This window comes from Pleurodeles waltl, chromosome 4_2, assembly GCF_031143425.1.
Source record: "Pleurodeles waltl isolate 20211129_DDA chromosome 4_2, aPleWal1.hap1.20221129, whole genome shotgun sequence".
Lineage (NCBI taxonomy): Eukaryota > Metazoa > Chordata > Amphibia > Caudata > Salamandridae > Pleurodeles > Pleurodeles waltl.
This window is the reverse complement of record NC_090443.1, coordinates 693600258-693625434: the sequence shown is the minus strand read 5'-3', so window position 1 is coordinate 693625434 and position 25177 is coordinate 693600258. Positions and strand designations below refer to the sequence as shown.

General features: G+C 40.7%; 1 protein-coding gene across 2 annotated transcripts in view; it reads right to left on the bottom strand.

The window, feature by feature from the left end:
* Positions 1-25177, bottom strand: part of LOC138293206 (di-N-acetylchitobiase-like) — a 134585-nt gene that overhangs the window by 46713 nt on the left and 62695 nt on the right. For both annotated transcript variants that reach the window (XM_069232294.1, XM_069232293.1), the window contains exon 3: positions 5972-6180. In XM_069232294.1, coding sequence (XP_069088395.1) covers positions 5972-6180 — 209 coding nt within the window. The remainder of the gene's footprint in view (positions 1-5971; positions 6181-25177) is intronic.

The following is a 25177-nucleotide window of genomic DNA, read 5'->3' as shown; positions in this document are numbered from 1 at the left end:
CACCTTCCTGGGCCACTCCGGATCCACTAAGATAACCTAAGCCTCGTTGGTCCTGATTTTCAGAACTCTGGGCAGATGAGGAAGAGGTGGAAAGGCATACACAAGTCATGAACTCCACCTTAGTCTAAATGCATATCCAAGGGATAGCCAACTTGGGAACTTCAGAAATGATCTGCCCTCGCATTTAAAGATCATGCCAGGTGTCTGACAACCAGAGAGATGACCTGAGGACTTAGCCAGTTCCAGGGGCACTGAGCCTCTTGGCACAGGACTTGGGACCCTGTTTCACCATTCTTGTTGCACTACCACATGTCGGTGGTGTTGTCCATGAGGACCTGAGCCAGCCTCTCTTTGTTGGACGATGGAAGAGCCTTCCAACCAACAGGTTGATACGGTGCAGAGTCTACACCATGAATCAGAGTCCTCTGGTCTCCACTTCTCCTAGATAACTCAGCAGTGATGCATCTATTGCTGCTGCAAACTCTGGGTGGGGTAGGGAGTGGGGTCTAATACCAGTCTAATTGCAGTCCAGCAGCCAAAACTCCACATCTCTTGTCATCTCCTCTGAAAACTTGAATTGGACAAGTTCCTTTGGTGCTGAGCCCACTAAGACTTGAGATACCACTGCAGAGCCTGCATGTGACACCTTGCGTGGTTTTACAAGCAGAATGCAGGATGCAAGAAGCCAAGAGGCCATGAAGTCTTGCTTTTCGTTATCTTTGACTCTCCAGAGGATTTTCACTGACCAAAATATCTTTTGCAGTACCTGGCTTGAGAGTGTGAGCAAGTCTGCACTTGAAGTCAACCAGGAGCTGGACTTAAACACCTTCCTACATTGCTTGGAAAAAACGTTTGGGTTTATGGTCCCAGATCGCTGTGGGGTTCTTCTGGGCACAGTCCTCTTGGACTTTGAGTCATGCAACAACCCTATACACCACAGACATTCCTAGTGGGCATCTGTCACAGACAGTCTGTTTGTGACTGTCCGCGCAAGGCCTAAACACTGTGGTCTTAGGGGGAGACATATATTCATTGCACAATGTAGAAACATTTAGCAAATAAAGCTTGTCAAAGACAAGGAAAACGATTAAGTGTGAGATCTGGTCCCGTGTCCGAAGGAACTGTGTGCAGGGGTGACGCATGTATGCCCACATTATTGTATAAAATGGTGCAAGTTGGTGAAAATCCATTCTTGAACATACTGGTGTTTGCCATGTACAGTCAAATGTATGCTGCTGAGAAAGCACTTACTATAAAAAGACAATATGAGGTGAGTCAGCAGGTACTACAGGTATCAAACAGAAGAAATATTGTCCCAACTAACTCACAGACCCGCCACATTTTAATGAGGTTGTATACGCTGTTATAAACTTATCAATGAATTTTATCTGCAAACTGTGATATTTATTGATTGATATTTGATAATCGTTATGTATGACATTTTTGTAGTACACCAATTTTAATGACTAATAAGGACAAACTGAATACATTGGATATCCTTGGAATGCATACAATGACTCTGTTAACATTTATAACAGGAGCTTGTATGAGTCGGATACATTGACTATCTTGGATAGCCTCCTCTCTTGCAAATCACCTTCCCATTTTATTCTTATCGCAGAGGATTTTAATGTCACTTTTGAACCCTACTTGCTGGCTCAGGAACTATATAAAGATGAGGACGCCTATTGGGGTATTCCTCAACGGGTGTCAAGCAAAAGACCGAAAATGAATAGATTAACACATCAGGTTGTGAATATTACACTGGCACATGGCCTCCGGGCCTATAACGGTCATTCCCGCTCGGACCCTGACCTTCACCCTACATTTAGGCGTGGGACACAGAAGAGCCAGATAGACTATATTTTGCTTGATGTCCGGTTGTGGGGTCATATGGTTGACATGAATATTGTAGAACATGAGGAAAGTAATCACGAGCCATTGATTTTATCTCTCAGGAGTTTATTACCCCTTCTTGAAGCCCCTTTCCCCATGATTCATGAGCAACAGCTCGTACTGACCAATAACAGACGAAACGTTAAATGGGAATCTATGAGTACTGACACAGCCATAATGGCATCTGTGTACAGACAGTTGGCTGATCACATGAAACGCATACCCCAGTTTATAGAAGATAGTGAAGGGCTTTTAATAGCCCACACACAATTATTTAATTCTCTAAAACATCTTTTTACTAAAGAGACTGCCAAAAAAGTCAAAAAGAAGTGCAATGCAAGGTGGTTCAATGTTGCATGCAGGGAAGCACAGCACAAACTATTGAGAGTTTTAAGAGGGGGCCAGTCAGACCATATAAGGAAAGCTAGTAAAGACTAAAAACAGGAATTAAGTAGAGCCCGTAGGAGTTGGGATGAATTTAGATGGGTCTCCCTCCTGGAGTCTGCTAAAATGAATGACACCTCGAAATTTTTGAAATTGGTGGCTGATGTCAGTGGTGAACCTAACCGCTCGCCTGGTGCTTCAATACTCCCAGTAGAATGGACAGATCACTTTCTCCGATTATATTCTGGGACCTCAGGTGTCACTATCAGGGAACTGAACCATATTATGACCTTTGAGACTCCCCCAATTGAATTTACCATGGCAGAAACCAAGGCTGCGATTGTTTCACTAAAATGGGGTAAGGCCCCTGGCCTTGATAAAATTCCAGGCGATTTGTACAAGACAAGCCCAGATATATGGGCCCCATACCTGAACCTGATTTCCAATACAGTAGCTGCAGGAGCGCCTGTCCCGAGCTCCTGGATGGGAGCGGAGATAGTCCCCATCTTTAAGAAAGGCAGCCCCTCCGACCCTGCCAACTACCGTCCAATCTCCTTACTTGATAACTTCCAAAAACTTTTTGCAAAGCAAATTTTGTCCCGCCTAGAAGAATGGATTCTGGAAACTAATGTTATTTCCAACTTGCAAGCAGGGTTTAGGCCAGCAGTCAGTACCATAGATCAAGTTTTAAGATTTTTAACAATCAAATGGAAGACTGTGGAAGTAGGAGGGGGCAACCTTTTTGTAGTTTTTATTGATCTTAGAGCCGCATTTGATCTGGTCCCCAGAAACCAGTTATGGCTGACATTAGCCAACATGGGCGTTCCATATGGTCTTTTGCAACTTATCGTCCGATTACACAAGAACACCTGCGCACAAATTAGGAGCGGTAAGGATGGTGACTTAGCAGATCCAGTGACCATTGAGAGAGGAGTCAGACAGGGCTGTGTCCTGACCCCTACCCTTTTCCTTTTATACATAAATAATTGTATCAATTATTTAGTAAATTGTACTAATGACTCCCCAAAGTTGGCCGGGACTAAAGTGCCATGTTTACTCTATGCGGACGATACTATCCTGTTGGCCAAAACATCCATGGGAATCCAAAATCTGGTCAACCAGTTCTGTGCATTTTTGCAGAGATTACGGGTTAGATATCAGTGTTCAAAAAACCAAACTCATGATATATAGCGCCCCGAACAAGAAGCTTAGAGTAAATATAAAAATGGATTCAGCCCGCTTGGAGAGGGTAATGGAATATGATTACCTGGGCATTAGATTATCTGATAAGGGCAGCTGGGATGCAGCTATAAGGAAAGGGGCACTTACCATCAGCCAAAGATGCAGAGTGCTAGAACGGAAGGCTAGTACTGCAGCAAGCCCCCCTTTGACTCTTATTTCTGAAATTTACAAAGTCCAAATCCGTGCCGCTGCCCTATATGGAGCGGAACTCTGGGGTTCACATAGACAACTGGACACCCTTCAAACCAAAGAAAATAATTTCCTTAGACACATATCTAGACTAGGGAAGGGCACGCCGATGCTCCCCCTAAGACTAGACTTGGGTTTAAATAGCATCAAAGATACAGCATACTTAAGGCCACTTCTATACTGGGTTCGATTATGGAAAACGGAAGAACTCGAACCCTTTAGGACAGCAGTTAAAGATCTAATAGCACCTTGCCATGGATGGGAAAAAGTTCGCTGGTTAAGGGAGATGAAAGAAGCTTGGGTCAAATTGGGCTTATCCCATTATTGGGAGAATCCTGAGATGATTCCTGCTAACGCCAGACTGTTGATCAAAGATCGATATTGGGGGAAAATCTATGAGGAACTTCTCAGCTCAAATGGGTCAGGTCAGCTGACAGCAGAGTTCCTGCTGGTCAAGCAAGAACCTTTGCCTGAAAGTTTCCTGGATCTCCCTATACCAGCCCGTGCCCGTACTTTACTACTTCAGTTCAGATACGGAACACTGGCGGTCAACAGCTTCACGGCTCGTTGGTCGTCCAATAGTCCTATGTCTGATAAATGTATAAACTGTCATCTATGCAAGGAAACTCCTGAGCATGTCCTATTTTTTTGTCCCTTGTATAAACACCCTAGAGGAAAGTGGATCATTCCTCTGTGTAAAACAATGCCACTACAAAACCGAACCAGTGTCTACAGATTATGTAAATATGACACTTCCATGCTGATAGTAAGCTCTGTTTCTAAATATTTGTCAGCAGCATGGACAATCCGTAGTAGGATTATTTCAGATCTCAATCCACTGGCTGAAGAACGGTCTAGAAGTTAGCGGATGTGGACTGCTATAATAGAAAGGGATTTTAAATATAACTATTAGTGCTGATCTATTGAGGATATCAGATTGTATCTCCGTGCATTCTTTCCAGCGGGTTACCCCAACCAAAGTGACTCACAGTCCCCTAGTATATATTATTTTGTAAACGGCAAGACCCAATTCATTCGACCAATTTAACTAAGAGAAGAGGCCAACCTAGGGCACCCCTTTCCACTGTTTGGTTTTTTATTTTTGTAAATAGGAACTATTCCATGAAGTTTTATGATCTATTTTATGCATAAATCTGTTTTAGAATAGTTTTATATGTATTATCAGAAAAGATTGGTATACTACCTTTTGCTTTAAATTGATTTGTATTATCTTAGCACATAGCACTTTGCAAATGGTAAGATTTAGGTTCCATTTTAAATGTCTCGTTTTAACCACTTATGACATCTTTTATGAAGCACTATGATCCATTTTTTTAAGTATAATTTGCTCTAGAACAGTTTTTTTCTAAGCACACTTTGAAAGGATTTGGCATATCATTTGTTTCTTCTTGTAACCGTTCTGGTAAATGGCACTTTCTGGGAAGTACAAACTGTGGAATTCTCATTTAACCTTTTTGGATAAACAGTGTGCTAACTGTTAATGCTTCCTTTTTATGTGATGGTTTACGATTTCTATCTTTTTGTATGTATGGTTATTTCCAATTTTTAAATGGCCTAAATTTAGGCCGAATAAACTATTGATTGATTGATTGAATGACTCTGTCGTGACATGTCAAAAAGATCTAAAAGGCACACAAGATAATTAGTATAAACTTTTCCTTAGATGACATATTGTAATTTTTTCAAAATTCAATAACGGATGTGTACAGCTCTTTTGCAGTCGCTGGAAAAGACAAACTTTACAATGTACATTACACAAATTGACTGCCTTAGCTCATTAAAGAAAAGTTATGCACATGAACTATAACCACCATGTGCTCAGGTACGGTTCATTTTTGGCATTATATGAACATAAAAATAAGCTAATTACGAAATACTATAATTCATTCAGAATAACTAAAGGTAAAGGGATGACATATTGTCATAAGTAGTATTGATTAAAAAATAAACGCCAAGTTATTCTTAGTAAGACATTTTAAAAAATAGAAATGTAACAATTAAAAACGTTAAAAGGTTTAAATTAGGGTTAAGCGTAAGGTCATAGATTAGTTTAGCGAGAGGATGAGGATTGAGAAGAAAGCCATATTTTGGGTTGTTTGTTAGTACAACATCTTTTTATGCTTTTATCATTATTATTAAATTAATAACTGAAAATGAAAAAATGCTCACCATGAATTTGGCATTCTGTAGTATTATTTCCTTAATAATATACTTTTTTCATATAAGACCTAGCTCTTACCTGTGACCCCTGAATTTCTTTGTGAAAAGCCTCAGCTGTTTCTTGAACAAGAGCTGTCAAAGCATTATATTCAGGGGAAAACATTCTAACTTCTTCCTCAATGTCGAGATTGATCCCGTCTAGGTGCATCTTCTTAGCCTGATCCAGCTGCTGGGCTATCCAGGCAGTACGGTTACCTGGGTCAATCATATCTTTCAATCCAACATTACCTATGAGACAGAGTTTTTATAGAGAGGTTACATAAAAAGAAACAATTTATTCAGTAAGCATTGATAAATATTGCTAAATGATAATTAAAGGAAGGGAATAAGGGTTTATACATGTGATTCTTAAATCATATGGATGTACATTAATTCCACAGTTTTAATGGAAACATCCTTAATAAAGTGAGTCAGGTGATGATCCCATACTTTGCAAGGCATCAATAAAATATATTACTTATAAACAACAATTATAAAGGTGTGAAGAGTGGTAAAGTATTTAACACAACCAAGGTAATATCTCTTAACCTGAATTAACATTTATTCTTGTTTGGTAAAAGAAAATCTTTTGACACAAATTCCATTAGATCACTTTTTAAAAATCCCTTTATTGTCATATTCATAATATAAACATGCAGCAAACGGCACTAGTACATCTGTCTAAAGGATGAGCACAATAGAGCGACCACTCAAGGGACTGAGGTACTCGCTGGTTCAGAATAGGCAGGGCTGCACATGTAGGTTGAGGTATTCCTTAATGCAATATATTGTTACAACCAGGAGCCGTCAACAAGAACAACAAGAACATGAATAATATTGGCTAGTGAGATGGGAAAGATCACCTTACCTAGGTAGAGAGCGCTAGAGGGATTAACACAGGGAGCAATGTACATGGAAACAACAATCTTGAGGGGGCCCAAGGATGAGGAGAGGACCTACAGAGTAATATGTACGGGAAAGGCTTCTTAGTAGTGCCTGGTTATTGAAAAAGGTTTGGATTGGGGAGGAGGGCTTCTAAGGGAAAAGGGCCTATGAGTAAAATCTTAAATTCCATTAGATCATATTGCTAGAAAATAATTATACAGTTTGCCACGACGTCCTAAAACACCCGGGCGCCAGGTTGTCTTTAAACAGCATAAGTTCTTGTTATACATAATTCATAAAAAACAGCACTTGTACAGCCAACACATTTTTTGTGGTAAAAACACAGCTTCTTCAGGCCTGTAAAATAACAAGTTGACAACTTCAATTATATTAAATATTTATACAACATTTCAAACACTAATAGTCACATTAAACATCATAATAAAATATGAAATTCCGTTTCCAAGACAAACCATGTAGAAAGACTATTTTATTGTACACAAGTGTTGTATGTCCTCACAAAATATTTAAAACATGTAGGGATTTACTCTTCAAAAGACAGAAAGGAACTAAGAAAACCACGAAAAGAGAGGAATATAAATATGTTGTGGTCAATTGACCTATACTGCCTCTAAAAAAATTCTTTGACAGTACAATTGTTTGTCATTAATAATCAGCAATTAGAATGTCAACTCTGTCATCTCCAGTAAGATTTCTGATATCTGCATATCACTGGCTACAGTTCACCCCACATAAACATCTACAGATCAAACAACACAAGAGTTTCTATAATCATCATGCTCTCAAATGAGCCAAAAAACGTGCACATATATCAAGTCCAAATACAGTCCTCTAGTGTGGCTTTTTACCTAGTCAGATCCACATCTTCTCACTCAACACGATATTGCTACAAATGTGCTCACTATTATGTCCAGAAATGAAAATAAAAGGTATACAGAATATAAATACTAATATACTAACAATAGTTGGAATCCTCATCTATGGAAAGGGCAGGTCTCGAACAGTGGTCCTATCCCTTGGCCTATCATCTCCTCATCGACCCAATCTATGTAAACAGGTTTAGTGCAATGACTTTTAGAATCCAACTATCTAAACACATTAGGTAAATCTGCTTTTAAATCCTAGAGGTTATTCTAGAATTTATCCAGAGGATGTAACATGGACTCCCATCTCAAATACTGGATAAATATGTGACGATAAATGACTATAAAAGGTCTGTAGAAGTTAAAAGAGGCTCAGAATATTTCTGCGCAATTCAGGCTATAAGCATGTTACTCTGCTGACTTCTGACAGCGGGGAAGGAGATGACACTGGTGCTTAGCAGAGGCTATTGTCCACTGTCACACAGGTTTGGCCAGCCCAAAGTTATAGTGTGGGAGTTCAGTACCGTGCACCATGAAGTTTAGTTAATTTACTGTGAGACCTTGGGAAGCAGGAACAGGTGGATGATGCAAAACATCTCAATTTTAAATGAAGATAAGAATCTCCCAATTTATCAACTGCATGGGGAAAGATTTTCACCTTGGCAACTCTTAATTGAAAGCTGGAAAGCAAAACTCCTCAAGATAATACTTGACAAAAATTTCAAAGTACAGAGGCTGCTCAGAAAGCTAGTGATCCTCAGCTGAAATGCTGCACATCTCAGAGCACTGATCTTTAGACCACTGAAATGGCAATGCTTTGTTCTGATCTTGCAAACGGTAATCCAAACTTGAAAATTAATGAGGAGTATGCCACATAATCATTTTTGTTTTGGGCTATATGAAAGAAACGGTCTAAATCGCAAAGTCCTTAGCATTGTAATCATTTTGCGTGCTGGCTAATGCAATCTATGTTTCTAGGACTCTCTTGGCGGAAATCCCTTTTTAAATGCAAATAGACTGTCTTCAGTGCTGCAGAGTATCAGGAAAGGACTCTGAAGAAACATGAAGATAGGTTATACCCTTCAGAAACAGACTACCATACCTTAAAGTGTTCACGCTGCTTTAAAATTTCTAAGGACATGCCATTGCCAGAAAAGTAGTAAGACTGGGTTCCACTCAAGTTTGTTAGCCCTGTCTTTTCATTTAATAAACAAATAAGAAACTCTATTTACCGTATACCGTTTACAACACCCCTCAAAGTTCATATCATCCTAAATAATCAATTTATTACATATTTATATATTTTTCTCTTTTGCTTGAATACAAAGGAGAGTCTGTTTTCCTTTCACAGTGGTCTGAGGTCCAAGTTCTTAGTGTCACATATCAAATATAGGTACCAGAATCTAAATTTTATGACCCCTCAGATGCGGGAATTATGTTGACATTACCCTTTGTGTTATTATTAGGGGATCCTGTTTTCTGTGTTTCTTTTTTGTGTATTCTGTAGTTTTTCCCTTTTTTGGTGAAGCAGTGTTTTTCCAGTCCATTCCAACCTCCCAGTAGCCGAACACTAAAGTAAGGGTATATGAATGGCAAACTCTAGACTGCAAGTCTGGAGAATTAGAGCAAGTTGTAATATGGGGAACATGTCAGCGAAATAAAATACAAGGAGGAGCTAAGTCCATGAAGGGGTTTCAAACAACAGAGAAGGTACAAAATGTTCCACCAAAGCATTCTGCTAAGAATCTCTAAGCCCTGTAACAGATGTGTCACAAAAGCCCTGCGCTAAGAATGTCTACACTGTAAAAGGGGAGCTAAACCCACAGATGTGATCTCAAGTCACGAAAATGACAAAGTTGGTAGAGCAGGACGTATCTTTAAAGCTTCCAGGCACTTACCAGATGGCCTAAACATTGCTGAAGCATTTTACTTCTCAGGATTCTGCTTTGGACAAGGTTGATAAATCTTTTTACCTACGATAAGGGTGTGGAGAAAAAGGCATCAAAATTTTATGAATCCCGACAAACAGTATGACTCACTTAGCTACACAAAGAATACTCCAAGCTGAAATAAACTTCCAGGGTTTTTATTACAGATTAATGTTCAGACTAATGTAAATAATTCTCAAGACAAAACTTTAAAGGCACACAATCGTGATAGGTGGTCCAAAACTCCTAAAGAAGTTTAAACGGATTAACATGAAGAAGACTAAGCATTCAATCGATGCTACACATAGTAGCAATAGGAAAATTTGAAAAGGAGGAAGCAAATGCTGTCTAATTCTGTTGATCATTTAGCAAATTAAATTCTACAATTTAGTAACCTAGACAAGGGATAACACTACAAATTAACAAGTCCATGTTGCCATGTGCTGGGTTAAACATGTGGGCAAAAATAGTAAAAGTACAAAAAGGACAAAAATAATTTGGAAAAAAAGAAATCTGGGGAAACAGGTGACTAGAGTTGAAAAAAGTTAATAATAAGGGAAGGCATCAGCATTTCAGAAGCTGGATTAAGGGTCTTCAAAGGCCCTGGGTACACAGGAGTATACCTCTCAGAGTCAAAGGGGTTCAACAAGCAGAGAAAAGTGGGGAAGATCTGCGGCAGCAGGGTTTGGATAAGGAGTCTGCTGCAAGATCAACTCGGGAACTATATATTGAAGTTCATAGTGCAAGAGGATTCATCCATCTATCACTCCATATGACGCAAAAGGCATAATTGTCCATTGGAAGCCAATCATGCGACACAGAACTGCACCACCAGTGAAAGTTCAGACTACTGGCATGTGAAAAGCATCCATCTTTGCTCATCCATGAGGATTGAGGCATTTGCATACATAGTCCACTTCACAGGTCCTGAATGTACTGAGCTCAAGGTTCGTTTCTCAGACTCACTATGTGTAAAACAACAGAGCATCAATTACCAAGCTAGAATTCTCATGAGAAAGAAGTCTTAAAGAAAAGTACACATTAGCAAAAGTGACTAAATATTTTATGCACAATCAGGAAATAGGGCCTAGCCGGCCTCACTTATGCTAGGCAAGTTAATTAAAATGGTGCATTCATTTATGCAAAATAAGTACATATAACATTCAAAATTATAATTTCAACATCAATAAGGTTTGTCAGTATTTATGGCTACAATAGAGTCAAAATGAAATGACTATGTTAACCCATTTAACTATGGCACAGAACTACTTTTTTCTACATGTGAATGTTACTTTTAAAATACTATTTACATGAAAATCACTATCATTTACTGCAGACTGTTAATTAACTCCATGAAATATGACACATAATTTAAATAATTGAAGTTAACTGGCTATACCACAACAGTTTGGTCTTGTAACCTACAGTGAATGCACATTACTATGGCTTTTCTGTGCATCACTTTACAACAAAACTATTAGTACTTTTACTAATAAAATGCATGAATTGTCACATGTAGATGATTACTGTGACATCAGAGACAGAACTAACATCACAATAGTCTCCCCTCTGATGGTAAATCAAGCCATCAAATCAAACTTCAATCCCTCATTTCATAATGAGACAGCTCAAAATTTCTGAGGCCGTTCCAGAATCTCCTGATCTCCTCTAACTGCTTAATGCCACTGTGATATATGAATCATCTAGCCTCCATCTAAAACGCCTCTTCTCTTTCCCCTCTCCTAGCTCTCACTTCTTTTAGCTTCTTGTACAATCCGTATAGACCAAAAGCAACTAGGACACTCAATGCAACTATCAGTATCCATCTCAGGATGCTTCCAACAAGTCGTCTTCCTAGACTCCCAAACCATTTTCCAACTGCTGACAAACCACTACCTATTGCTTCTTAGGCACCTGTCGCTTTCAACTCATTCTTGTCCTTTCTCAGGTCTGTCATGTTTAAAATGTACTTCCTTGGGTCCTCACTGCCAGGTATATAGGTGCAGCACAATTGGACCTGTAGCATTTTGCAAACTCCGTCTTTTTTTGCGAGAAGGATGTCTAACACAAGACGATTTTGTAAAAACACTGATTTTACGGCAACCATTTCTGTGTCTACTAACAAGAAGACACCTGCAGTATCTGTCAAAAGCTTATCTACAATCGTTGGCAGCTTCCTTATCTTGTGATCATTTAAGATTATACCCACTGATGGAATTATGGCAGAAAAAACTATCACCTACAATCTCTGAAGCACTGGCGCCTCTCTTGACTCAGGTGTTTGACTTCCCATCCCAAACAGGATCACTGAAATTCTCCACATGATAAATCCTTGGAAAGACTACTCGTAGATAACATGTACCATACCAGCCTTTTGGCAGCCTCTAATAGGTGTTTTTTTCACAAATGAAATAAACACCTGGTATAGCAGGGTATTTTCAAGCTAAATGTCCATACAATTTTAAACAAAAACACTAGTCTACGTTCACTAGTCCCTACAGAAATTGTGTCCGTTTTTGATTTGGGTCTATATACACACAATTTTCCTACATGTTGCCAATCTAAGGCTAGGAATCCTTGATTTCCACCTAATGAGTGAGCTTCTTTTTCCCAACTTGGTAGCACTACTCCTTTATCTACCTTCTTCTGTCTTAAACTTGTTCAATAAATTCCTTTTCTACCAGGGTAAGAATACAGATCATGTTTCTATGGGCAAAAACTGTTCCAAAGATTAGTGTTGGTTCAAAGAAACCTCCTACAGTATCAATGTTTTTCACCTTTGCTATGCTGCTCAAATGTTCCATGGTGGGGACAATAGCTGAGTGATAATATTGATAATATTCCTACTGGTATAACAGCATAAGCAACATGCTACAGGTCATTCCATAGATTACTATGATAAGTGATTCTCTCACTCACTGATGAAGGCAACTGGGTGCACACGTAGCAATTTGTAACCTTCATGGTTCCTACTTATTCATAGAGTAACTTGTAATACCCATTCGCGGACAAATCACCTCGGGGGCCATCGATATGTAAATCTTTCTCATTGTATAAGGTTTTTTTTTACCTTCTATGGGGCTGACAAAACTCTGGGCAATTGTGGATCTGACCTTACCTGGTTTCACTGGTATGAGTAAACTCAATCCAACAGATAATAAAACAGCTATTATAACTGGCACAACTAACACTCTTACGCAACTGTACCTAAGCCTACTCTTCTTGTTTCCACTAAACTTCATGAGATCAGTAATCTATATAAAAAATCAATGGCAAAATCAAGCATCAAAAACTGCAAACATGACAGCAAAAATATCAACTGTCTCTTTCAGTGCTTTTTTTATTTTGAGTAAAGCACATATCAAAATGTCTGTTTTGCAAAAGTTCAACTTATTTACAAAAGGGTTCCTTGATCTTCTAGAATGTTCATCAAGAGTTTCTACTAAAAGTTCAAATGTCTCTAATATATGCAGAACTGATAGTCATAAATAATTACCTCCATAATATGTCTTTGTTCATCAAGTGCTAATGAGATTTCAAAGTTCAGCTCCACTGCAATCACAAACTCAAGAATGTTGAACTGAAGGCGTATTGTTAAAACAAAAGGTTTCAAATTCCTTCTTCCATTGATTTGCTGCAAACTATGTCCATTCAGGTTCGTACTCTCCTTCTTTTCACTCTATGAGTTACTCTGCCATCACTATCAATTTAACTTGACTCACAGTTACTTCAGCAATAGTTGGGTGCACTTGTACAGCTGGCACAGTTTGCTCACTTGGCCAATTGTCTTCAGGCACCATTTTTCTTGCTACAGAATTGGCTTTGCGGATCCACTGATTCCCTCTTGACCCTTCTGTATCGACCACCGTTGTTGACTCGCTTAGACCCACCTCAGAATGAAATTGTGCTGTATTTCCCACTTGTCCATCCCCAACAGCTTGTCTAACTTGATTCTTCTGACTCACTGTAACCGACCCTTCAGGGACAAGTCCTGTATTATCTAGGGGGACCTGGAACTTTGCGAGTGTGGCCTGCATGTATCCAGTTAGGGAGACTAGCACACTTCATAGCAATCATAGTGACCAACACTACCTGGTGGAGCCCCCTTCCAACAAAGCTCCAAGCAGGATTTCCTCCCATTCTTTTTCACCATTACCCAGTCTTCTGGACACAGGTCAAGGCAACGCTCCTTCTGCAGTTGTGCGGTAGCCTCTCCAACCTCATGAGACACAGAACAAACTACATCAACTGGGTCTTTGCAATAAACCAGCACCAAGTCATCGGTAATATTTACAAGCACATTCGCAAGCACAGTTGGCAATCTCATGGCTTTCTCCATGATGATTTCATGAGGAGACAAAACAGTCTTTCTGTCAGGACTTCTGTACATACTCATCAAAATAAGAGGCAATGTGTCTAGCCCTTTCATAGTGGTGGATGCATATATTTTTCCAAGTCTAGGCTCCAGGGTTCTGTTAAATTGTTCCACCAATTCAGAAGCTTCAAATCTATAACTGCAATGTAGTGTTTGCTCAACTTGCAATGGCGCACATAATAATTTTAGGATGTCAGTGTTGAAGTGGGTCACTCAGTCTGACTCTAGAGAATCAGAAACGAGGTATCAACTCTCTAAGCAACTGCTTTGCTACTATGAGTACCATTTCTCCTGGTGGGGTAAGCTTCAACCCAATGAGAGAAAACACACACAATGACCAAGATATATCTCAGTCCATTGAATACAGGTAGCTCAATAAAGTCCAACTGCATTCTGTTAAATAGTCCTCCTGATCTACCTATGTGATTCAGTGTGACTACTGTGTGTTTCCCTACATTCATCTGCTGGCATGAGACACACCTGTGACATATGGCTTCAGCTATTAATCTGAATATGGGGTTAAACCATGTCTGCCCGAAAGTTCTAACCATTGCATCACAACCTACATGAGCCTGTCCATGATAAAGTCTAGCAATGGGTGGTAACAGATTGTTTGGCAACACGGCTCACTTGAAACCCAAATATCATCTTCATATATTTTGACACATCTTGCTCTAATCCAGTTCCTCCTCGGCCACTTGTCCCTGCAGTCTTTTAACTTCCTCCCATGTTTCAATAGCAGTTAACAGGACATTTTGACTTGTCTCATCACTTGATTCATTGTACCACTCTTCATTAAAGGAAGTACAGCTTAGGGCACGGTACCTTGCCACTTCGTCCGCATATGGATTTCCCAGTGTTACATCATCATTGGACTTGTGGTGTGTAGCGCACTTCACAACTGCAATTCGATGAGGCAACTTAATGCATTTAACAAGTTGTAAACCTTATCCTCATTCCTGATGGGTGATCCAGAAGAGGCCATAAAGCCTCTCTGGGGCCACAACAGACCAAAGTCATGAACGACCACAAAGCCATATTGGCTATCAGTCAAAATTGTCACTTTCAGTTGTTCAGAAACACAGCATGCTCTAGCAAGAGCAACTAACTCAGCTACTTGAGCAGAAAAGACTTCTTCAAGCCAGGAGGCAATGATCATACCCGAGACTGTGCAAATTGCATAATCAGCTTTCAGGTTACCATCTTGGTCTCGTAAACAGAAACCATCAAGAAACATGATATAATCATTTTCTATTGGGGGAATATATTGATTGTCAGGTCTCTGCTTGGTGCATGATTCAATAACATCAAGACAGTCATGCTTAATCTCATCAGTACAATCATTTGCATTTTCAACAAGAGCAGGCAATTGATTGGCAAAATTCAACACAGTGCAGCGCTTTAAATTTACATTGGGGGCAGCAAGAGTGACCTGCTCATACAGGTCCAAACAGTCACTTGTAAGATGCTGGGTTTTGGTTCGGGTTAACAACATTTTTACTGAGTGGGGCACAAAAGCGTTCAGAGGATGACCTGTAACAATGTCTTCACACTATTGTATGCTGACGCTCACTGTGGCAACTGCCTTTAAGAAAACTGTCATGGCTGAAGCCACAGAATCAAGAGTGACAGAAAAATAAGCCACAGATTTGTTTGCATTTCCATGCAACTGAGTCAAAACTGAGAGAGTGCTTCCCTCCTTCTCACAGCAGTACAAAGAAAAACATTTGTTATAATCACACATTCCCAGAGCAGGGGCACAACAGAGATTTTCTCTCAACTCTGTAAAGGCTGCTGTTGTCATCCAATGGTACGGGGTCAGACACATCCTTGTGTGTCAGCCTCTGTAAAGGCTTGGCCAAAAGGGAAATGTTTGGAATCCACTCACAACAATAGCCAACCAATCCCAGAAACATCTTGACTTTTTCCTGAGTGGTAGGGGGATTTATTTTCAGAATTGCAGAGATTTTTTCTTGCAACACCTTTCTTGCACCCTTTACAATGTGGTGATCTAGATACAGAACTTCTTACAATACTGTAATTTTGTCATGAAATTTTAGGTCCATTCTCTTCTAAATGATTCAACAGGGCAATTGTGTCTCTCCTACAAGCTTCCTGATTATTAGATGCCACTAATAGGCCTTCAAAGTACTGGACGGAGACTGAATGGTAGGGCATTTTTAGTGATTCCACATTCTTTTTCAAGATGTGGTGAAAATTGATGGACTCTCGGTGTACCCTTGGCACAGTCAATCATGGTAAACCACTCTGCCTCACAAGTAATTTGGAGTATAATTACTGCTGGGGAACATGAAACAACAATCTTGATAATTTTACGAAGATCCTGGACAATGCAGTACTTTCTGTTGGGTTTCTGCACTCCCATAATGGGAGAGTTACATGGACTTCCCATTATCTCTTTCAGAATATCCTGTTCAATTAAACAATTGTGATGCTATTAATTGTGTTTGACCAATGACTTTGTGTTTCACCACTGCGCATATCAGTTGCTCAATGTTCACCAGTAGCACATTATGGGGGTCATTCTGACCTTGGCGGACGGCAGAGGCCGTCCGCCAAGGTACCGCCGTCAGAACACCGCACCGCGGTCGAAAGACCACGGCGGTGATTCTGACATTTGCCCTGGGCTGGCGGGCGGCCGCCAAAAGACCGCCCGCCAGCCCAGGGCAAATCAACCTTCCCACTAGGATGCCGGCTCAGAATTGAGCCGGCGGAGTGGGAAGGTGCGACGGGTGCAGTTGCACCCGTCGCGTATTTCAGTGTCTGCTGGGCAGACACTGAAATACTTTTTGGGGCCCTCTTACGGGGGCCCCTGCCGTGCCCATGCCATCGGCATGGGCACGGCAGGGGCCCTCAGGGGCCCCGCGGCACCCCCTACCGCCATCCTGTTCATGGCGGGAGAGCCGCCATGAACAGGATGGCGGTAGGGGGTGTCAGAATCCCCATGGCGGCGGAGCGGATTCAGAGGAGGATTCAGACGGGCAGCGGAAAGTCGGCGGTACACCGCCGACTTTCCGTTTCTGGCCGCGGCTGAACCGCCGCGGTCAGAATGCCCAGCGGTGCACCGCCAGCCTGTTGGCGGTGCTACCGCCGACCTCCGCCATGGCGGTAATTACCGCCATGGTCAGAATGACCCCCTATATGTTTTGTTCAGTTTAGCTGCCTATTGGCTTTGACATGGTATTAGCTATTACATTTTGTATTCAGGTCAGCTGCCTATTGGCTTTGACATGGCATTAGCCATTACATTCTGTATTCAGTTTAGCTGCCTATTGGCTTTGCCATGGCATTAGACATTACATTCTGTATTCAGTTTAGCTGCCTATTGGCTTTGACATGGCATTAACCATTACATTCTGTATTCAGTTTAGCTGCCTAATGGCTTTGAAATGACATTAGACATTACATTTGATATTTAGGTTAGCTGCCTATTGGCTTTAACGTGGGGTTAGACATTGCAGTTGAGACATTGCCGATGAGCTGTGTTTTTCCAAGCTGTGTTTTTCCACAAGATGGACCAAGCTGTTTTCTTCACACCAGACCTTAGCTGATAAGAGCACGTAGATTTTGTGTTTACCTCGCAATCCAGTCTGGGGGCTCGGGAGAATTGGCCACTCTCCAAGGTTCTTTGGCTCTCACACTGAGTTTGCTTTTAAGGATGACTCTGGGCTACAGAGAGGTAGATTGAATCTGCTTTATCTTCAGACAGGAGCTAGAAGTCAGTTGCCTGTCTGCCGTTTGGGTAGAAAATCTCTTTCTCGCAGTTGACCGGAGTCATCAACTTGCAGACCCCAGAAAGATGAAGCTGAGCTATAGGCCCTACGGTGATGAATTCTGACTTTTATTCTTTGCTTTGAAGTTATGCTATAATATAATACCTATATTTGCTGTGTATATTGCAACTGAGAAGTACTTTGATATATTTTGCTTTCATTGCTGCAACTACTTTTGAACGTGTGCTTCCAATCTACTAATTTTGTCTCTCAGGAACCTCGTGGTGGGGAATTAATAACAATGAATGTCTTCTTTAAACTCAGAAGAGCATTCCAGAGAGGTTCTGTAAGCTCAGTTATGAGATGAGAGGGAAAGCAGAACAACAATCTATCAGGGGAGTAACTCCTGCAATTGTCTCAGGTGTCATGTTATATGGGGAGAATTTTGGATACACTGCATTTGGTCTCACTGTTATTTTTACAGACTTAACTCCTTGTTCAGCCTCATCATTTGTTTGGATTTCTATTCCACAGGAAGTGCAGCTTATAGAACAATTTATCTTACACGTCACATCCAAATAAGCTCAAAGGACTTGAATCGGACACCACAAACTGATGCTCATCTTCAAATTAACCTATCTTTACTGGGTGGGACAGAAGCAGTTACAGAGTTTGACAATTGTTTATTTGCAACTCCTACAACTTGCTGTAAGAGCTGAATATGGAACTTCTGCCGACCTGACAGTGGAGTGTGTAGCCCGAGTGTCAACCAGAAATGACACATGGTGACCCATTTTATTATCGACTGCATAAGGACCATGCTGGTCTACTTCTAAGGATGCACCTAGTAGGCACTCCACTTCATTTGAGCAATCCAATTGAATCATCTCTGAAAACTCCTCATCACTCAAATTAATCAGGGGAAACTATGTTGTCAACAAATTTGTATCTACATATGCAACCTGACTTAACTTCTGCCAGGTAATATTTGTCTGTTGCTTAGCCATCAGAGCTTGTGGCATCTGCTGTCCATGGGGCACATCAACATTTTGCACTTGGGGTCTTCAAGCTCTCTTTATCTAAACTTGATTATTACCTTCTACCTGCATTACACCTCTATTTTGATTATTAGTTACATTAGGAGGACACTCTCGCTTCCAGTGTCCCAAATGTCACATGTGACACAGGTTAGTTCTTTTCAAAGTCGTCATGTCCACAACTCCACTCTGATCTACCTGAGCACCTTGTCCTCTGCCTCTGGGCTGGACAACATTAGTTCCCTGCTTTACTCCTTGCATACCACTTGTACTTACTACCAAATGCAGACTCTGATTAACTTTGTCTGCGGCTTTTAATTGCATCATCATCACTTTCTCCTTCAACTTTTTCTGCATTCATTTCAATTCCTCACTTCAGTGTTTTGCATACCAGAGGATTTCGTCAACTAGTTTGTTATGCCAACAAATCAAATGCTACTGTATCATGGCACTTATGTCTTGTTTTAATCCCTGCACAAATCTAAACACAAAATGTCCAATATCTTTAGCGCTTATGGTTTCAGAAACACTGTAATGTTTGAAAGCCTGCCACTATTTCTCATAATAGGAATGTATAGATTCCTTAGACTCTTGAGTCGTCCTGTAAATCCTCAGCAAATCAATGTCTTTTGGAGACACCTTGCCTTTCAAAAAGCCACTTAACTTGTAATAATTTTTCATCACTACTCTAGACGGTGCCCCGTCACTGGATCTCTTGAAGGCCTCACTTTCAGGCCAGTCAACAAAGACCTTACACTCAGTGCACATGTCACTTGGAACCACAATGTCAAACAATGTATTCAAATCTTCCCACAAACATTTTGAAAGCTTCACAAGCCTTTCTGTTTGCTTACACCATTCCACTAGTTTCTCTCACAATGTCAGGTAATCATTCATAAACAATCAAGGTACATGTGTTTCTGTATATGTATATTTTTGATATTTTTGATTTTGATGTGGTGTTGGAACGAAAGATGACAAATCATGTATAAAAGTCCTTGATTTGCATAAGAGAAGAAATTAATAAAAGAGAAAAGATTTAATAAAGTTAATTTACACAACCCAAACTCTGGGAGATTTTGTTTATACTACTGTCGTGGAAGTCGCAGCTTACACTTCCCCGGCAGGGACCGCTTTGAATTTATGACTGATTTACCCAGGTCCACATGTGACAGAGACTGCCCCTTTTGTTTAACATGTGTGAAAATGCAGTTCACAAATATTTTCTAGGAGTACCATTTCCCGGTTTATTTCAGTAAATTCATGTGAATAAATTAAATATGTAAATCTGCACTAATGAAAAGACATATAGCCTGAGTGCACGTTCGTAACTCTCTTTAAAAATTGGGCCCCTACTTAGGTCTGGCGTTAACCAAGACAGTTTGTTTTTATTAAACTTCTATATCTTTCTCTCTATCCATCTATCGGCTAGCTTCAGTGTAAGTGACAGCAATCTTCTCTTTCACAGGAGCATTTTGCCACACTAAGTAGTTTTGTTCGGTCCCAGAAACTACTGAGGCAATGCGTGCTTTTTGAGACCAACAAATATTTTTACTTTTTGCCAATGTTTGTTACAATGGTGAGGGCCGGCAGCTCCCACAACAATAAAGTTTTACAAAAGCTGTGTCAAAATAAGACATGCATTGACAAAACCAAAAGTCTGACCACCAACTTTTGACATATTGGCTTTGCCACTGATTGTTTATTTTCAGGTTTTCATAATCTTGTTGAAAATGGTTTCACTGATATTCCATTATGAATATTTTTGGGAAATACTACCATGCATCAAACCATTTCACTGAATGATGCTTCAATGGAATGGTACCTAATATTTCACAGTAATTAAGCAAAACATTTTTTCATAGGTGCATTTCTTGTTAACGTTTTATTATGAAAGTAAACAGTTGTCCATTTTGCTTTCAAGATTCTGCAAATATTTGCATCTAATTAGAGAGAACTCTGGGAGCATTGCATGTATCTTCATATTGTTAAACATTGCAAATGTGTGTACAACTTTTTTTACTGAAACCATTGTCAGTACTGCAGTCCGTGCTTACAACATGTATTTAGAGCGAACACCTTCATAATAAAGGCTTTGCATTAATGAACCATAAATACAAGCTCAAACAGCATTAGCGTATGGACACACATATTACCTTAACTGCAGACAATTTCCCTTCCCTGCTCCATAGTGTGGTACTGTAAACCTTTACCCAAAAGGGACTTTGTGCTGCAGGGGTTGGGCCTACTTGTCCCAAGGACAAAATAAACATGAAAACTCATCGTCCCTGACCCCAACCAATAAGCCCTGGGCAGCCAGCCATAGAAATTCCACTACCCTGAGTAAAACCTTGCAAATTTGCTGGATTAATATGTAACACTTCTGCTCTTGCATGACCTGCATTTGATTGATTTGGGTACTTGACATAGACATCTCTTGTGGTGTGGTAAAGGGTATTCTTCCCTGTGGGGTACTGCAATTAATATTTAAAAATGGTTCTGATCTGGGCACAAAATATGGTGAGGATCTATGAGGAAACCTCACATCAGGAGTAAATCCTGTCTGGCTTGTCACCGAAATTGGATTTGAAATATGGGTAGGGGTTAATGGTCTAGGAAGGTAACAAATTCTCTCCATCTATGAATCATTTACACTATTTGGTGTCATCCCGTTGGCTGTTACAGGAGTATCGGGAACATTCTGAACATTCAGGACATGTTAATTGTGTGCATTATTTCCAGGCATGCCTGGAGCTTACAAAGGAACAGCTGGACCTATGGTTATAGGAATGGTTAATACATCTGGACTAATATAATACATCTGGTTCTGGAGAATTATCATTCCTACACTTTGCCCTGAAAAGGCAGTACTGAAACCTTGCCCTGTTTGAGTTGGAGAAACATTTGGTACGGGCTGATTTGGACTGAACATTTGCAAGGTTGTCTCAAATTAAAATACTGTGCTGACTGATTCACATAGGGTGCCTGTACTTACTGGTTCATATTAAAATTCGGGTCATCTGATTCATATTAGGACTCTGTACACACAGAATTGTGCCAAAGCTCTGAGCTACTTCATTCACACTAGGAGTTTGTCCTACTGAATTTGCAGGTGTATCTGCACTGTCTGATTCGGGGTCTTTGCAACTGGTGAGGTAGGCACATTAGGGGTTACATCTTGTGCAGCTTCACTAATTGTTCCTACTTCTACTGAACACTTTAGCAACATCTGTTTTATAAATTCATCAGCCGAATCACTCTCATATGTCACAGCCTTTTTCTCTGCATCTGTTTCCTGTTTTGCTTTTTTGTGTCTTTCTCTCAATCTTTGCTTTAAGTGCTTGTTCCTTCTTCAACAGTAATGGCTAGATAGAATTGAGTTCCCTCAATAATCTCTGCTCCCTAAGCTTTCTGCTGATCATCCCATCTTGCCTCAGTAAATGTCTTTAATGCTCTTTGCATTCTATTCTCAGACATGCCTTTCAGTTTCTGACAAGCCATGTATTAAGCACTTCATATTGTGCAGGCCTCTGAGGCAGTTTCACCTCAAATTACACGCCTCAGGTTCTCAAGAATTTAGTGAGGAAATGCTAATGCACCTTCTTTCTCTGTAATTTTCCATTCGAATCAGGAAGTCATTCTGTTCCATAATCCTCTTTTTGATGTCCTCAACCAATAGCAACCTGGCACTGTCAATCAATACCAGTGCGACTTCACACCAACTGACCTATATCCGCATGATACACGATGATGTCAATCTCACTCTTCGCAGTAACTCACCCTTCTTTACAATTGTCTTTCACACACACCTAATACAAAATATTGCGAGCAAAAAAACAACATCCTGCTTCCTCACTACAGGATGGGGTAACCAAGCATTTCAAAGCAGTACAGAGATACACTTTCCAACTATGGCTTTCACAATTACACAACGAATGAGACGTGAACAGCAAATCTCACTCTGGTTGTTAAAGATCCTCCATTTGCACTCAGGATTCACTTAGTACCAACCAAACCCATGCTCAATCAAGGAAAACTTTTGGCACTGTTGACGAAGGCTACTGACAAGCACCTTAGGCTGCAGACAATAAATTAACAAGGTGTCTTCTACCCTTGTGGGTTGTCCCGAAATCTTAGGCCCTCAACAACAACTGAGTCTTAGCATTAAGCACCACAACCACATAAATGCAGAAACTCAGCAAAACACTTCATCACATCACACTTTACCTCAATCTCAGGCCACTATCAATGCAAGTGCAAACCCTATTAAAACTCACACATCTGCTGCAGAGGAGCGATGCTGGAACTCCATCAATCTTCAGACCGAACCATGTGAAAGATATTTTTGTGGTGGGAAATTCACATGACAAACATTCTGGGGATCCCTAAAACTATGCCTAACTATGTCTTTACCCTCGTGGGAGGAACCATTATTCTGCTTCCAGATTTGCTGAAACATTTTCCTTCTCAGGATTATGCTTTGGATGAGGTTGATAAATCTTTTCACCCAGCATAAAGGTGTGGAGACAAAGGCATCAAAGCTTCACAACAGTCAAGTAAGAATAACAGTATGACTCGTTTAGCCACACAAAGAATACTCCCAATTAAAATCTAGTCCCATGGTTTTTATTACAGATTAGCCCCATTAGTGCGTGTGTCAACCAATGGCCAAAACACGCACACCCTCCCTGGTGCAGGCCACGATCAGTGGCTGACGCCAGGGAGGGGTTTTAAAAATCCTCCAGTGCAATGAACCTGAGGATCCCCCCTTCGGAGAAATGGAAAAGCTTCCGCATGTCCCCCGCCCCATTTCCCAGCGGAGCAGACAAGGTTATCCTCTCCCTTCTCCAGGGGGGAAAAAAGGCAAAAACAGCCTTCCCAAATGCCACAAAGGCATCAATGGAAAGGGTAGAGTCTCCCGTTTCCATCGATGTATTCCTATCACTGTTTCCTGGCCATGGATTGCAGCTGCGATCCATGGCCAGGAAATGACCCTAGGCACCAGGGATCTTGTCTGGGGAGGTCTGCCCCCATGTAAGTGGGCCCCCCTACAGGGTATTATTTAAAAAAAAAAAAAAATTAAGACTGGTTTTCCCCTGGGGTGTGATCGCGCTCCCAGGGAATGAAATTGGTTGGATTTTTTTTAAAATTCCAAATGGCAGAGTCTGCCCCCCGTACACGGGCTGGCCCCCTATGGGGCCATATATATATATATATATTTTTATACATGTGTGGTTTGTCTTGGGGGTTGCGATAGGGCTCAGGGAAAGCACACATATATAAAAGTGATATATATAAAAGTGATATATATATGTTTATATATATATATATATATATATATATGTATATATTTCTTTTTTTCCTAGAGATAGATTCCCTCTATATAAAAAGAGATCTGACTTTTGTCTATTGGCAGTTTTGATGCCATAAAGTAGCGCAGATGGCTTCTATGCCTGCTGCAAAGAATAGATATGTTTTTAGGTGAGTGGATTAGTAAAACAAGGTGTTACCTATGCTTTAAAACAAATGAAATGTGTGTGCGAGGGGGCTATGGAGAGATGAGGAGCACTTTTGCTGGGTGGTAGTTAGGGAATTTGAGGAGGAGATTATGGAAGAGGGAGCTCCAAAAATGATTATCATACTGGGTGCCACCAGCGCTAAAGGCTGTGATGAAGGGTATGTGGTAAGGTGAAGTAAAAGTGTGTCTTTTTTGTGTGTCTTCAGAGAATCTGCTGATTCAGAGAAACAGCGAAGGTAAGGTGAATTGACATTTACTGTTGCACACATCACACACACACACACCCAAGAGCAATTTTGTGACCCTATCTGCCTTCTACATAGGCTAGTGCTCTAGAGGGGTATTTTAGCCAGTAGCAGAGATTGCATCTCATTGGATGACTGCTGCTGAAGCCGTAACTCAGGTTATGGCAGACAGCTCTGAGGCAGGATCAGCGATCGAGACAGCAAATACTGAGACAGCATCTGAGGGAGAAGACAATGGGGCAGAATCTGGGAGTGATTTTTCAGTCGGCAGAGTCCCATCCGATGATATCTCTTCCAGTGATTTTGAGGGAGACGATGAGGACAGCCGTGCTGTCCCTTTGCAAGCACAGTCTCAGTCTGTGCAGTGGGGCAACAGCAGGTTAGCCCAACCCAGAGAGCAGGGGAGGCGGCAATGACAGAGAGAGTGCTCTCTTGGAAGCCCCAATTTAGTTCTGCCCCATATTCCACCTTTTACTGGTGACGCTGGATGTAAAGTCAATACTGCCAACTTTTTGCCAGTCTACTGCGTCCATTTCTCTTTGGATGCTGACATCCTTCATCAATCTGTGCAGCAAACAAATCTGAGTGCAGAACAATTTCTAAAGAAGCATGGAGGCACTCTAAGGCCCCGTTCTAGGGC